Source organism: Pseudoliparis swirei, chromosome 13 (assembly GCF_029220125.1).
Source record: "Pseudoliparis swirei isolate HS2019 ecotype Mariana Trench chromosome 13, NWPU_hadal_v1, whole genome shotgun sequence".
NCBI lineage: Eukaryota > Metazoa > Chordata > Actinopteri > Perciformes > Liparidae > Pseudoliparis > Pseudoliparis swirei.
Window position 1 is genome coordinate 14,001,330 of NC_079400.1, and position 12,464 is coordinate 14,013,793.

The 12,464-nt window shown below is 45.7% G+C and overlaps 1 protein-coding gene across 1 annotated transcript; it reads right to left on the reverse strand.

The window, feature by feature from the left end:
• Positions 1-3,398: 3,398 nt before the first annotated feature.
• Positions 3,399-7,387, reverse strand: LOC130203726 (cytochrome P450 26A1). Its single transcript, XM_056430114.1, has 7 exons — positions 7,061-7,387; positions 6,523-6,747; positions 5,773-6,054; positions 5,326-5,475; positions 5,096-5,230; positions 4,359-4,505; positions 3,399-4,266 (listed from the first exon to the last, which is right to left on the reverse strand). The coding sequence occupies exons 1-7, from the start codon at positions 7,247-7,249 to the stop codon at positions 3,934-3,936; spliced, it is 1,461 nt and encodes a 486-aa protein (XP_056286089.1). The 5' UTR covers positions 7,250-7,387; the 3' UTR covers positions 3,399-3,933.
• Positions 7,388-12,464: the final 5,077 nt, after the last annotated feature.

Sequence of the window (12,464 nt, forward strand, 5' to 3'; positions counted from 1 at the left end):
CACAACAAAATGTTACAGCGACAACACTAGAGAGCATTCAGTGTGGAGGCCGTGTACCTCCACCAATGAAGAAAGCAGGTTCCCACTGAGTCTCCATTTCATTACTGTGACTCTGTGATTTATCACCAGTAGATGCGGTCGGACTACGAGGGATGTTTGTGCATGACAAGTGAGCTTCATCAGCCTTTAGGAAATGTAAAGTGCACCAACATTTATTTAGAAACCGCTTTAAGTGGATGGACAGTGTTCATTCAGTGAGTTTATGATGCCTTATCTTCATCGTGTATAATTATAGGGACGTTTTCATGATGATGTTCATGAACCTAAGGAGGAGCCGGCCATTCGAGTCTGAGAATGAGTTTGTGTATTTGAACTGTCCAACTGTCATTAAACTACCCTTTTGCAGGTTTGGGCTAAATGATTGGTTGCTATGACAACAGTTCCAGATGTGTTCTGAACTAGGAAAGTGTGTGTTTCCCTCTCCGTTGCCACATAATGAAGAGTGGAATTTCAGTCTCAAATCATCCCCACTCTGATGTGAGTGACTCTGTTGCTCATGGGCCCAGTCACTGTGGATACGTCTGTTCATGCAGCAGAGCAGTAACACACTCTCGTGATATTTAGTAGTGAAAATCAGGATTTGGGGCTGTACTTATTGCAGGGTTCATACACATGTTGACCAATGGGTGTCCAGGATTTTTCCAGGACTTTAAACCAAATTTCCATGACCAACATTTTTTTTAAATCTCGGTGCATACGTGAAAAAGTGAGAAAATGTCGTATTTAACCCTCCTGTTACCTTCAGGGTCAATTTGACCCCATTCAATGTTTAATGTCGGTGTTCCTTGGGGTCAATTTGACCCCAGGCTGTTTTTCACTGTGTCAAACATATAAGAAATATCAACTTTTTTACATATTTAAAGGGCTATTTAGGTAGTCAACAAACAAACATAATGTACCTCACACTTAAACTTGGGAAACAATATTAAGTCTAATAATTTTCTGGAGGTTTTAATTGCTGGGGTCAAATTGACCCCGAGGGTGTTAGTAAATGTAAAGGTAACAGGAGGGTTAAACTAACAATGAGAAATCCAAAGCATACAGTATATAACCTTAAATGACACAAATGAATGAGACAATAGTTTAGATTAAAAGAATAAACATTCAGTTACGGTGCGTTCACTTGTAGTATGCCGGCTTATATTTATATCTTTTCATATCTTTCTTTTAAAAGCATATGAATTATTTTAAACTCAGCGTACATGATCATTTGAATGTAACATATTTCCATGACTTTTCCAAAACTTTGGGGATTTTTTTTTCTTCCATGACCTTTCCAGGCCTGGAAATAACCATTTTCTATAAATTGCATGACTTTTCCAGGTTTTCCATGACCATACGAACCCTGATATAGTTTCTTTGCATTTTCAATTAACACAATTTAATTCAATTCAATTCAGTTTATTTTGTATAGCCCATTATCACCAATTACAAATTTGCCTCAGAAATGAATCCCACACACCTCATTGGATCCTTATCACCACCCAGATCCTCTTATCAGCAGCCCATCTCGCTGCAGGCTACACACCCTTTCTCTAAACACTCAGATTCACACTTCTTCATTGACACTCTGCAACATCAGCATTCAACCCTTTAACTGTTTGCCGGGTCCTAAATGTGGGAGTGTTATCTGCGAGCCTGCAGTAAACATGTGCCCATGCTACTGGCCTACTTCCACGGCTCAACTGAAGGTCTATACGGGTTCAGTGCCCTGAAACTGAACTGATCGGCGTGAACTCTGTTTCACCCTCTTGTCATCTCATCTGCCAGGGTCATCAGGCCTCTGCTTTGCTTTCCTTCCTTCTATGGATTCCAGATTTCTCTCCTATTTTTCTTTTCTCTGCACAACTTATTGATTCTGTAAGGATAATGGAATGTGGACCACCCACCCTCTTTCTACAGAGGAGCATACATGAACTGTCATCAGCACAGGTTACCTTTTCAAATAAGCCGTAGAGAGCTGCTCTTTACCGCATCACTATGTCCCGGTTATGAATTAGTGTGCTATAATCACGCTGTCACTGCAGGTCCACATGAGCACTTCAGCAAAGCTACTTATACACTTTACTTAAACTCAGAAGTGTCAGGTTTTCAAGAATTAAATAAGACCAGTCCAGCAGCTTTTTTCAATACATATTATCTTAAATAGACATGATTGTGGTCTTTCTACGAGTTAGATGAGAATATTTATACATCACATGTCCGTGTGTTTGGAAGTAGTTAGCTTAGCTTAGCATAACAACTGGGACCGGGTTTAAACTTCGAGACTGACTCTGTCCCAAGTGAAAAAAATACAAAAAAAGACCCCTCCAACACCTGTAATAATCAATAATCAGAATGTTGCACTGTGTTTTAATCCGTGCAGAAGAAGGAATATAGGCAGCAGAGTCCTTTGTGAACAGGTTCCTGGTAACCAGCCACAGCTGTAAATCCGTAAATGTCCCAAATGGGACTAATAAAGGATTATCTTATCTAATCTTATCTGGAACAGAAGTGCTGGTGAGAGGATACACGTTTGAGAAGAACGAGTTCCACATGTCACGTTGACATTTTACAAGAAGGACTCCTCCTATTAGCACCTCCGTGACTCTGAGTCACAATGGACGGTCTAGAAAAGAACATAGATGCAAATTAATGATCTTTTTTCATTTAGTCCATGGATACTTCTTCCTTGTCAACTCGTGGGGCCTAAATCACCCATAATGCAACCCGACCGCCGGTGGTTAGATTTCGGTATGTTACGCCATTATCAGCTAACGGAACCGTGAGAGGAGCGGACCGGAGGTTTAGTGAGCGCTCTGCTTTCTAACCGTGTTCAGTGAGCTTTCCAGATGGACGGCTAGGCTAGCTCTTTCCCACTGCTTCTTTATGCTAAACTAGGCTAGCTCTATCCCACTACTTCCTTATGCTAAACTAGGCTAGCTCTATCCCACTGCTTCTTTATGCTAAACTAGGCTAGCTCTATCCCACTGCTTCCTTATGCTAAGCTAGGCTAGCTCTATCCCACTGCTTCCTTATGCTAAGCTAGCTCTCTCCCACCGCTTCCAGTCTTTATTATTAGCAAGGCTAGCTCTATCCCACTGCTTTCTTATGGTAAGCTAGGCTAGCTCTCTCCCACTGCTTCGTCTTTATGATAAACCAGACTAGCTCTCTCCCACTGCTTCCAGTCTTTATGCTAAAATAGACTAGCTCTCTCCTACTGCTTCATCTTTATGGTAAACTAGGCTAACCTCACTCCAGCTCTGTACCCGATACACAGACAATATTCATTTCCATCTTTTGTCCGCTCACTCACATACACATTAGTTTATTTTAAATTAAATAACAAAAACACAAGATTCTCCGGATAACAGTTTTATTAAATAAAAAGCCCATACAATATAACATAAGTCACTTAAATAAGTAGGGGTAAGATACAAAAGGTATATAAGCAGACTCTACATTACATATGTACATAATCCTATAGATACACCTTTGAGCTGATTAAAGTGTTCTATGTCTGTGAATAGTGCCTCTCATTTAGTTTGTTCAAACAAACATTCATATATATATATATAAATTTATACAAATTCATTGTATTAACATCATAATATAAACTGTAAAATACATTCTTAGGTCATCTACAATATATACAAGTTATGCCAAGTCGAAAAATCCACATTGACCAAGTCCAGAACATCTGAATTATGAACATACTTTCTGTACTGCAGCCTTTGATCGGTTTTAAAGTTCCCAAAACTTCCCATTGACTACATTTTACTGGAGTTCCCTCGTGGAGTTGGAGGCAAAATACAGTTGATTTGAGAAGCTTTGGGAAACCTCACAATTTGACTCTACACTGCTTCTAGGAAACACAGGAGCTCTGTTTCATTTCTATACATAGCTGGTAAACTTGGTTGGCAGATTATCCACAGGATAGACAGTAGGTCCTGTTTTCATGGTGGGGGGCCCGTTTAGAAGAGTCCAGTGACACTTTGTGACCACCTCCACCAGGAAGATCTTCAGCAGGACCTTTGCAAACTCTTTGCCCACACACATCCTGGAGCCCCCTCCGAACGGGATGTATTGGAACCTGGAGGAGTCGGACAGAGGTTTGGTCATGAAGCGCTCCGGCTGGAAGTCTTCCTTGTTAAGGAAGATATCTGCCACATCGTGGGTGTCACAGATGCTGTATATGACGTTCCAGCCTTTGGGAATTTGGTAACCCTGAATAGGTGAGAGGGAAATGATGAGTCAGCACGTACAGCTTTTCAGTTGAGTCTCAATCTGCCGCTTCACGGAGATCTTTGGTGACTTACATTGAGTTCAAAGGTTTTGAGGGCCACTCTGAAGCCTCCGGGGACCGGAGGGTTGATCCTCAGAGTCTCCTTAATCACACAGCCCGTGTATTTCAACTGCTCCAATGCCTCGATGTTCAGATTGTGGAGTTCCATCCCCTGCTCCTCCTAAAAGACATGGTGCATGTGAGGAGAAGCTGAGGACCAGTTCTACAGGGACTCATCAGACCCTGATCAAGGTTTAACATGCCTCGCACTAATGAATGAGAAAGCTTCACTGTGGATTACCATCTCTATGGCAAGCATAGGCTATCCTCACCCTACTGTTTCATTCTAATAGAGGAATTGTATGACAGTGGGGTTGTATGGGCAGGTTCTTTTCCACTAATCATAATCCTCTCTCCAGCTTTCTCCACAGGAGGTTTATATAGCGGCTCATGGTCTTCACCAGCGGCTAAGAGTTTGTTCAGTTCGACAACAGAGAAAACTCCATTTGCTGATGAAGACCATGAGGTGGGGTTGAAACTTCGTGAAAAAAGGTAGACGTTGACCTTTTTCGGGTCAATTCCTCATTGCAAGGTCAAGAATGCCGTGCGGAGCAATGGATATGCTCTTTGCACCTTTAATCAATGTTGCTTCCTATGATATTATCAATAAATGAAATGCACAGTTGCACTAGACTGTCTGTTGCTATGACTATTCACTGCAGCAGCCATTATTAAAAAAAGGTATTGGAACAATTAGCACCGTGTAATTACCTTGTCCATTAGTTCCTTCCTCAGTCGACCCACGACTTCAGGGTTCAGGCCCAGGAACATGATCAGAGAGGTGGCCGTGCTGGCTGTGGTCTCATGGCCCCCGAACAACAGCTCTGTGGCGGACTCCTTCATGGCCTGCAACCAGACATGTAGACACAGAATTAGTTCAGGTCCCAAGTTAAAACAATGGCTTACACAAAGGGTGGAGGATGCTCTTTAGGTGTTTTTACCTGCATGCTGAAGGGTTCCCCGTTCTTCCTGCTGCTGTCGATGAGCTGCTGCAGAGCGTCTCGGTGTTTGGACTCCTTGTCCGGCTCCAGCAACTTCTTCTTGATGTTCTCCTCTATCTTGGAGTGGATGAAGTTCCTCGCCTTCAGACCCTGGAGGAAGCGAAGGCAGGAGGAGAGGAGGAATCAGCCCGCTGCTTCCATTTCCTCGATACTGATTCACTTGCTTTAATTAATTCTCCACAGTGAATATCACGTTAGCTGATGTCAGCATGCCAATAAAAATGGTTGTAAAATTCCTTTAACTTTTCATTAATTACTACAATAAACTACCCCTAACCATACCTAATAGTCTTACATCTATTTCTCATGGATTCTGAAATGTGATCCACGACTTTAAGACTAAAAGAGTCTTTAAAGGAGACTTTATCTGTGTGCGTCGTCTCTTACCCGGTACAGGCCGCTGAAGGGCACGTCGATGGGCAGGGAGAACAGATTCTTGATCATTTCCTCGAACGCCTCCACCAGCTGCTGCTCGTCGGTCTTGATCTGCTCCGGCTCGAAGCCCAGCAGGATCCTCATGGAGATGCGGAACATCAGCCTCTTCATCTCCGGGTAGACCAGGACGCAGGAGTCCTTGGCCACCCACTCCTTCACCGCGGCCGCCACCTCCTCCTGGATGACGGGGATGTAGAGATCCAGAGCCTCGGTGGAGAAAGCGCGCATGATGGCCTGGAGATGGGCGGGAGCGTGAGTCAGATAACGGGACGGGCTTCCTCAAAGCGGACCGGTACCGGACAACAGAACTTATTATGTGGCCTCAGTGTCCTGATAAAAGCCCTGGAAGAGGATTTATCTCGGAGCAAAGGAAAAAGTTTAACCCCTTCAAGTGCAAATCTTCTTATTTAAAGTGTATATTTTTGTAATCAGGTGAGATTTGTCTCGATTTTAGCGCAGTTTTTTATTATTATTAATTATGTTAGAGAAAATCCTTTGCGAAAACGGCACACACCTATTTTGTTTCACTTCAGTAATTTAGAATCAGACCCAGTATTGATCAGACGTGCCTATTTAAACATAAATTAAGCAAGAGGAAGATAATCCAGTCGATGTGCTCCTCAATATGACATCACACTCACACATGAACATTAAAGTAGAAAACCGAAAATCAAAAGGATCCATGAATACAACCCGACTCACCTTCTTCTTGATCTTGTGTTGGGCTCCGTGCACGTTGGACAGCGTGTCCGAGCCCAGGATGGTGCGCACGGACGCGGGCCACTGCACGGACACGAGCCGGTGCTCCCCGAGCAGAATCTGCCGCACGTTGTCCGCTCCGGTGACGCGCACCGTGGGGTTGCCGAAGAGGTGCGTGCGGTAGATGTAGCCGTACTTCTGGCGCTTCATGCGCAGGAACTTCCTCCTCTGCAGAGGGGGAGCGACACCGTGAGCAACACGGACCACCAGGACATCATTTATAGATGTATAACATTAAATAAAATCAACCAAATTAACCAAAATAAAAAAATCTGAATATATAGTAGTTGTAAATAGCACATTGTAATGCTGCAATTAACGCGGTTGGTGCCATAAATGCTGGTTGTTTACCGATATAAAAACAGATATATTTGTTTTTGTTTTTTAAAAGTTAAACACAAGTTGGTTACATTTCCTCAGTGTCCCGGAGCATCCTCGCCCACGTGGGGGGAGCGACAGGCACCGAGTCCCCGCGCGTTACCTGGAGGATGAGCTGCAGCGTCTCTCCGATGAAGGGCAGGCCCATGGAGCCGGGGGGCAGCGGCCGGGGGCAGCTCGGGTCTCGGCCTCGGATCAGGTACACCTCCCACAGCTTGAGCGACACCAGGAACAGCAGCACGGGCAGCACGAGGGTGCACAGGAAGGTGGCCAGCAGCGTGTTCAGGGCCATGGCGCAGCGGCTTTTTATTACGATTATTATTATTATTAGAATATTGTTTTTAAGGGCTGGAGAGTTCGCGCTGCGGCTGTGCTGAGAGGCTTCCGTCGGCCACGGTGACTCCCGGGCTGCTCGGCCGGCTCTTTTATAGGCTGCCGGTTACCTTCTCCTCCCTCAGATAAATTAGTTCACTCAAAGTTCATCTTTAATTGTGGCTCGCCGCGCAGCCCCGCCCCCGGCCGCCACTGGCTCGGCTCGCCATTTGTTCCACGGGGGCCACATCCTTAATCCTACCTCCTGTTGCACGCGGACAATCCGCGCAGGATTTTCAACTGAGAGAGAGAAGAAGAAAAAGAAGAAAAAATAAAAAGGTGACGATTCCCTTCCGAGACAATGGAGCGCGTCCCGAGAGCCTTTGTTGGCCGCGCGGCGGCTCGTTTGCACACAGCCGGCTTAAGCCGCTGCGGGGCCCGCGGGGCCCGCGGGGCGGCGAGCGGCTCCTCATCGGCACGGCTTCTTTTTGTGTTTTTTGGGGGGAAGAAGAATGTCTTAATCCTTCTCCCCGTGAGGCTCACTGCCGCCATTCAACGACAACTGTGTTTTATTTTGTTTAGTTCACTTCGCGCGCGCACACACATACAGGCGCGCGCACACTTTCACTTTGAATTCCTCGTATGAGGGTGCATGCGGACTTCCCCGCGTGGGGGTCATTATTCATACCGCCCGGTTGCCTTCACCGTGCGTCTGTAAAAAAAAAAAAAAACGCGGCTATGTCACTGCGGCTGCTATCGGTGCGCGTGCACGCGAAACCTCTCCCTAGTCTCTACAGGGAGACTTTGACCGGGCTCGCGCTCCTCCCGCGGATGTGTGTTGTCATCAAAATGATATCTCTGCGCGGGTTCAAATTTGGGTCAGTAGAGACGGGCGGCGGCACGCAAGCGCGGGCGCACGCACGCGCGTGCAGGCAAGGTTATCCCCGGGCTACGCCGCATGAAAAGTAGAGAGAGAGAGAGAGACTGTTGTTTGTTTGCTTTACGACCTGCCATAAGGAAAGGACGTGTGTGCGGATGCGCGTGCGTGTTGCAGGGCCGATGGCTCTATCAGAATGACATGTTATTTTTGTTGCACAGTCAGTTCTGGCTGCAGCCTGCAGTCCCCCCCCCCCCCCCCCCCGCCCTGAGGTTCACCCGGCGGGAGGAAGGGGCTGCATCGTCATCATTACAGTCCCACACACAAAAGCCTGGACACATGATCTGATCTCCATTATTATTATAATTATTATGGCCTGGATGTAAACTCCCAGACGTTGGTCTGCAGACACCAGGGACCTGGTCTCTGGGGGGTTCTGGGGTCACACTAGAGTCCAGTTTCTAGACTCTGTAGGCTTTGACTTGTTTTAAAGCAACAATATCAACATTAATTGCAGGATCCATGAGTCATGTCTGTTTATTATGTTTGAGTGTGGCGCATACCTCAGGTTGACCACAGGGGGCAGTTTGGAGCAGGGTGGCAGGTAGTTTATATCTGGGGCGCAGGTGCATCTGACACAGGTAATGTGCCGCGTGGCCGAGCAGGTAGATCAGTCCCTCCATGAATAGATGCACATGTCATCACTCATACCAGAGTGTATTCCTTTTTGGGGAATTCGAAAATATAGAGATGAACCTCCACGGGGCCCAAACTGTCCCCGGATCACTTCCTTTCACTTTGCAATGGCTCCAATTTTCTTGGACATAACCTATCCCCGGTCCTGCATCCACCGTGTCAGACCTTGTGGTCCTTTAGTGGAACGTAATCAAGTAACTCCATTAAATTGGCGCATGGGGGCCCCGGGGCCCGCTCTGCCCAGGTGAGCTATCCACTCTTGTAGACCTTTTGTTTTTATGGTTCTTGATTCCTAGAACGCTTCATGGAAGGAGTTCTGCAGTCTGGAGCCAGATTTGCTCCACAACCATTTGAACGCGACGTGGCCCCCGACATGAAGCCCCCCCCCCCCCCCCCTCAGAGCGACATGTTCAGGGTGAATGGGTTTCCAGCTGGAGCTGTCCACTTGTTCACATCTCAATGTGAACGTGTGAAACAGGATTCTGCTGGTCAGGTGTGATAAAGCAGGGGGGGGGGGGGGAGTCTAAAACCTCAACCGTGACGCTCCAAAAACTGTTTCATGGATCATGGAGGTCTGGATCGTACCAACTATTCATACTCTGTCATATTCATTGAATGTTTATGTAACTCTGTAATGATTCCTTCTGGTCACATGGCATCTATTGTTCATCTGGTCACATGGCATCTATTGTTCTGTCCATCCTGGAGAGGGATCCTCCTCTGTTGCTCTCCTGAAGGGTTCTTCACTTTTGTCCCCTGAAAGGTTTTTTTCTATTTCTTGAGAATTGTTCCTGATCCGATGTGAGGTCAAAGGTCAAAGGTCATGGATGTCGTATTTGGACAGACTGTAAAGGAGTTTGTAATTTTGGGGCTATATGAAATAAACTGAATTGAATGAACTCGGCTGCTCCGCCCTCGATCATAGATCTACACCCTCCTGCGGTCACATGGTTCATACTGAATGAGGCCTAAAGGTCACCAATGTGTCCTCAGGTCTAACACCACACTTACAGTCTCAAAATGAATGATGAACCTTTTTCTGAGGAACTTTCCTCGAACACTATAACTATTATAAATAGTTTACTCATCCTGTTCCCCAGACGATGAACCATCACATTCTAACGGCACCAGCCCAGTCCTCCAGGGAGGGCGTCATGGAGGCTGCTGGTCCTTCATCAGTGTTTCTGTAAATAATGAGGGTTGATGAAAAGTACACGCGTTATATTTCCTTCTATTCTCCATATCATATATTTGTAACTTTGAACTGATATAGTCAGAGTGAGTCGTGGTCTGATGGTCTTCATGAGGTCAGAGGTCAGGCTCACGAGGCTCAGGTGAACTTAAAGAAGTATAAATATCACCATGTGTCAACATAGCAGTATCATGTTGTAGTTTAAACATTAGTCTCCAGAGCACAGTAATTTATATAATGTATAAAAACAGTAACTTATTATTATTATTATTAAATAAAGTACCGAGCAGCTGTAAGTTACTTTCTGCTCTAGAACTCCAGATGATGAATCCACCACGACATCTGTTATTGTGTTTACTGTTATAACACACACACACACTCTCTCTCTCTCTCACACACTCACACACACACACACAGGCTGACCTGCGTGTAACCCTGACATCTCAGTGAACTCTCACACTCAACCAAGTTCACTGTCCATCAAACAGAGAGGGAGCGAGAGGGAGGGAGGGAGGGGGAGAAAGAGTGAGGGAGAAAGAGAGAGAGAGGGAGGGAGAGAGGGAGAGAGAAAGCGAAAAGGAGGGAGGGAGTATAAGAGAGAGAGCGAGAGGGAGGGAGAGGGAGGAAACAGAGATAAAGAGAGGAAGATATGAGAGCAAAAACAACAGGAAGAGAAGAGGGAGAATGCAGAGAGAGGGAGAGAGGAAACAGAGATAAAGAGGGAGAGAGAGAAAACAACAGGAAAAAAAGAGAGCGCAGAGAGCAAGAGAGAAACAGACTTTGATCTTTGACCTGCTTTATTAAAACATGTGTACCAAGCACTAGTTACAGCAGTGACAGTTACAGGTGGTGAGGGGGAGGGGCCAGTGACCCCATAGTTAACCCTCTAACCCCCCCCCCCCTCCAGTGGCAGCTAGAGGGCTCTTCTAGGTGGAGAATGGACCAATCACTGGAGACCAATGTTCTTTAAGAGCGGCGTGAGTTAGATTTCAGAGAACAGAACTGGCCTCGATGTGTTCACCAAGGACCTCACAGCACTCTGAACCAGAGTCTGTCTCACAACGTGCTCCTGACGGTACGGCCAAGACACAAAGAGAGACACTGTGACACGCCAACAAGAACACCACGGAGAGGAGGAGGAGGAGGAGGAGGAGGAGGAGGAGGAAGAGATCGGCACATTGGTGTTTTATAGATGCTCAGTGGCTTTTAGAAGATAAAACAGACGGAGACACTGGCGTTATCATCCTGGTACCTGTGTCAGACCATGTGAAGCTCCTCCTCCTCCTCCTATGTTGGAGTGAATGTGAAGCTGTTTACTGCCTTGTTAAAGTGTTTGATCCCCGTTCTAAAATATTTGTCACTCCTGCTGACTTCAGGAAGGATCTGCTCTTTAAAATCTCCTGAACATGACATCATGGTTTTTAAATCAAGGCTCCTCCTGTGACATCACGTCACACGTTACAATTTGTATTATTAGTGGACAATTCAAAAAGCATAAAATAAATGATTTATACGTGTCGGCTTTATGCGGATATGTAAAAGGTTATACATTTAAATCAGTAGGTCATTGAGTGACGTGTCCTCCAGTTCATCAGCGCTGCATCAACAGCACACACAGATCATGTTTAGTACAATATTAAGTTTGTGGGTTTTCTCTAAAATTTCCGATAATCTGAAACTTTAAACTCTCTATATAATCATATATATCAACATATAAAACTTTCCACACTATTGGCTTGTGACCCTTTGAAACTAAATGTCGTGGTCGCCCCTCATCACCACTTCAACGTTGTTTGGAGAAGTACAAATATTTATTGAAGAGAGAAACATTGTGCAGTCCTAACCTCAGATTATTAAATCCTGATCATTTGAAAACTGACAAATCATTACTAATGCCAAACTGCATGTTCTTCATCTCATGAGCACCGGTTTGCTTCTTAGTTTTAATAACATCTCCACATGACGTCTCCATTTCTATCACATCCTCAGATCAGAAGTTACCTTGAGGCACGTTTCAGGAGAAACTCCTCTCTCCTGGGACCCCGTCAGGGTGGCACCATGGACCGGTTACACTTGGATGCCTCACTCGGAACTTTGTGGTGACTTTGAGAATGAAGAGAGACGAGGAAGAGGATAACAAGGGTCACGATGTTGGAGAAGAAGAGTGACAGGAGACCTGAGAGTAGTAACAGTAACCCTCTGGGGGAACAATCACATGTGTGTGTGTGTGTGTGTTGGCTGCTCTAGCCTCATTACATCGGCTGCGGCGGGGATCTTGGCATCGGAGCGCTGACCCGGGCCACAGTTCACCGTTTCCAGTGAGTGTGTGTGTGCTGGGTGCAAGACGACAAGAACAACCTCCGCAGAACAAGTGACGCTAAACTCATAGTCATAGACATAAACTCATGTTTACAATGTTTACTGAGGGAA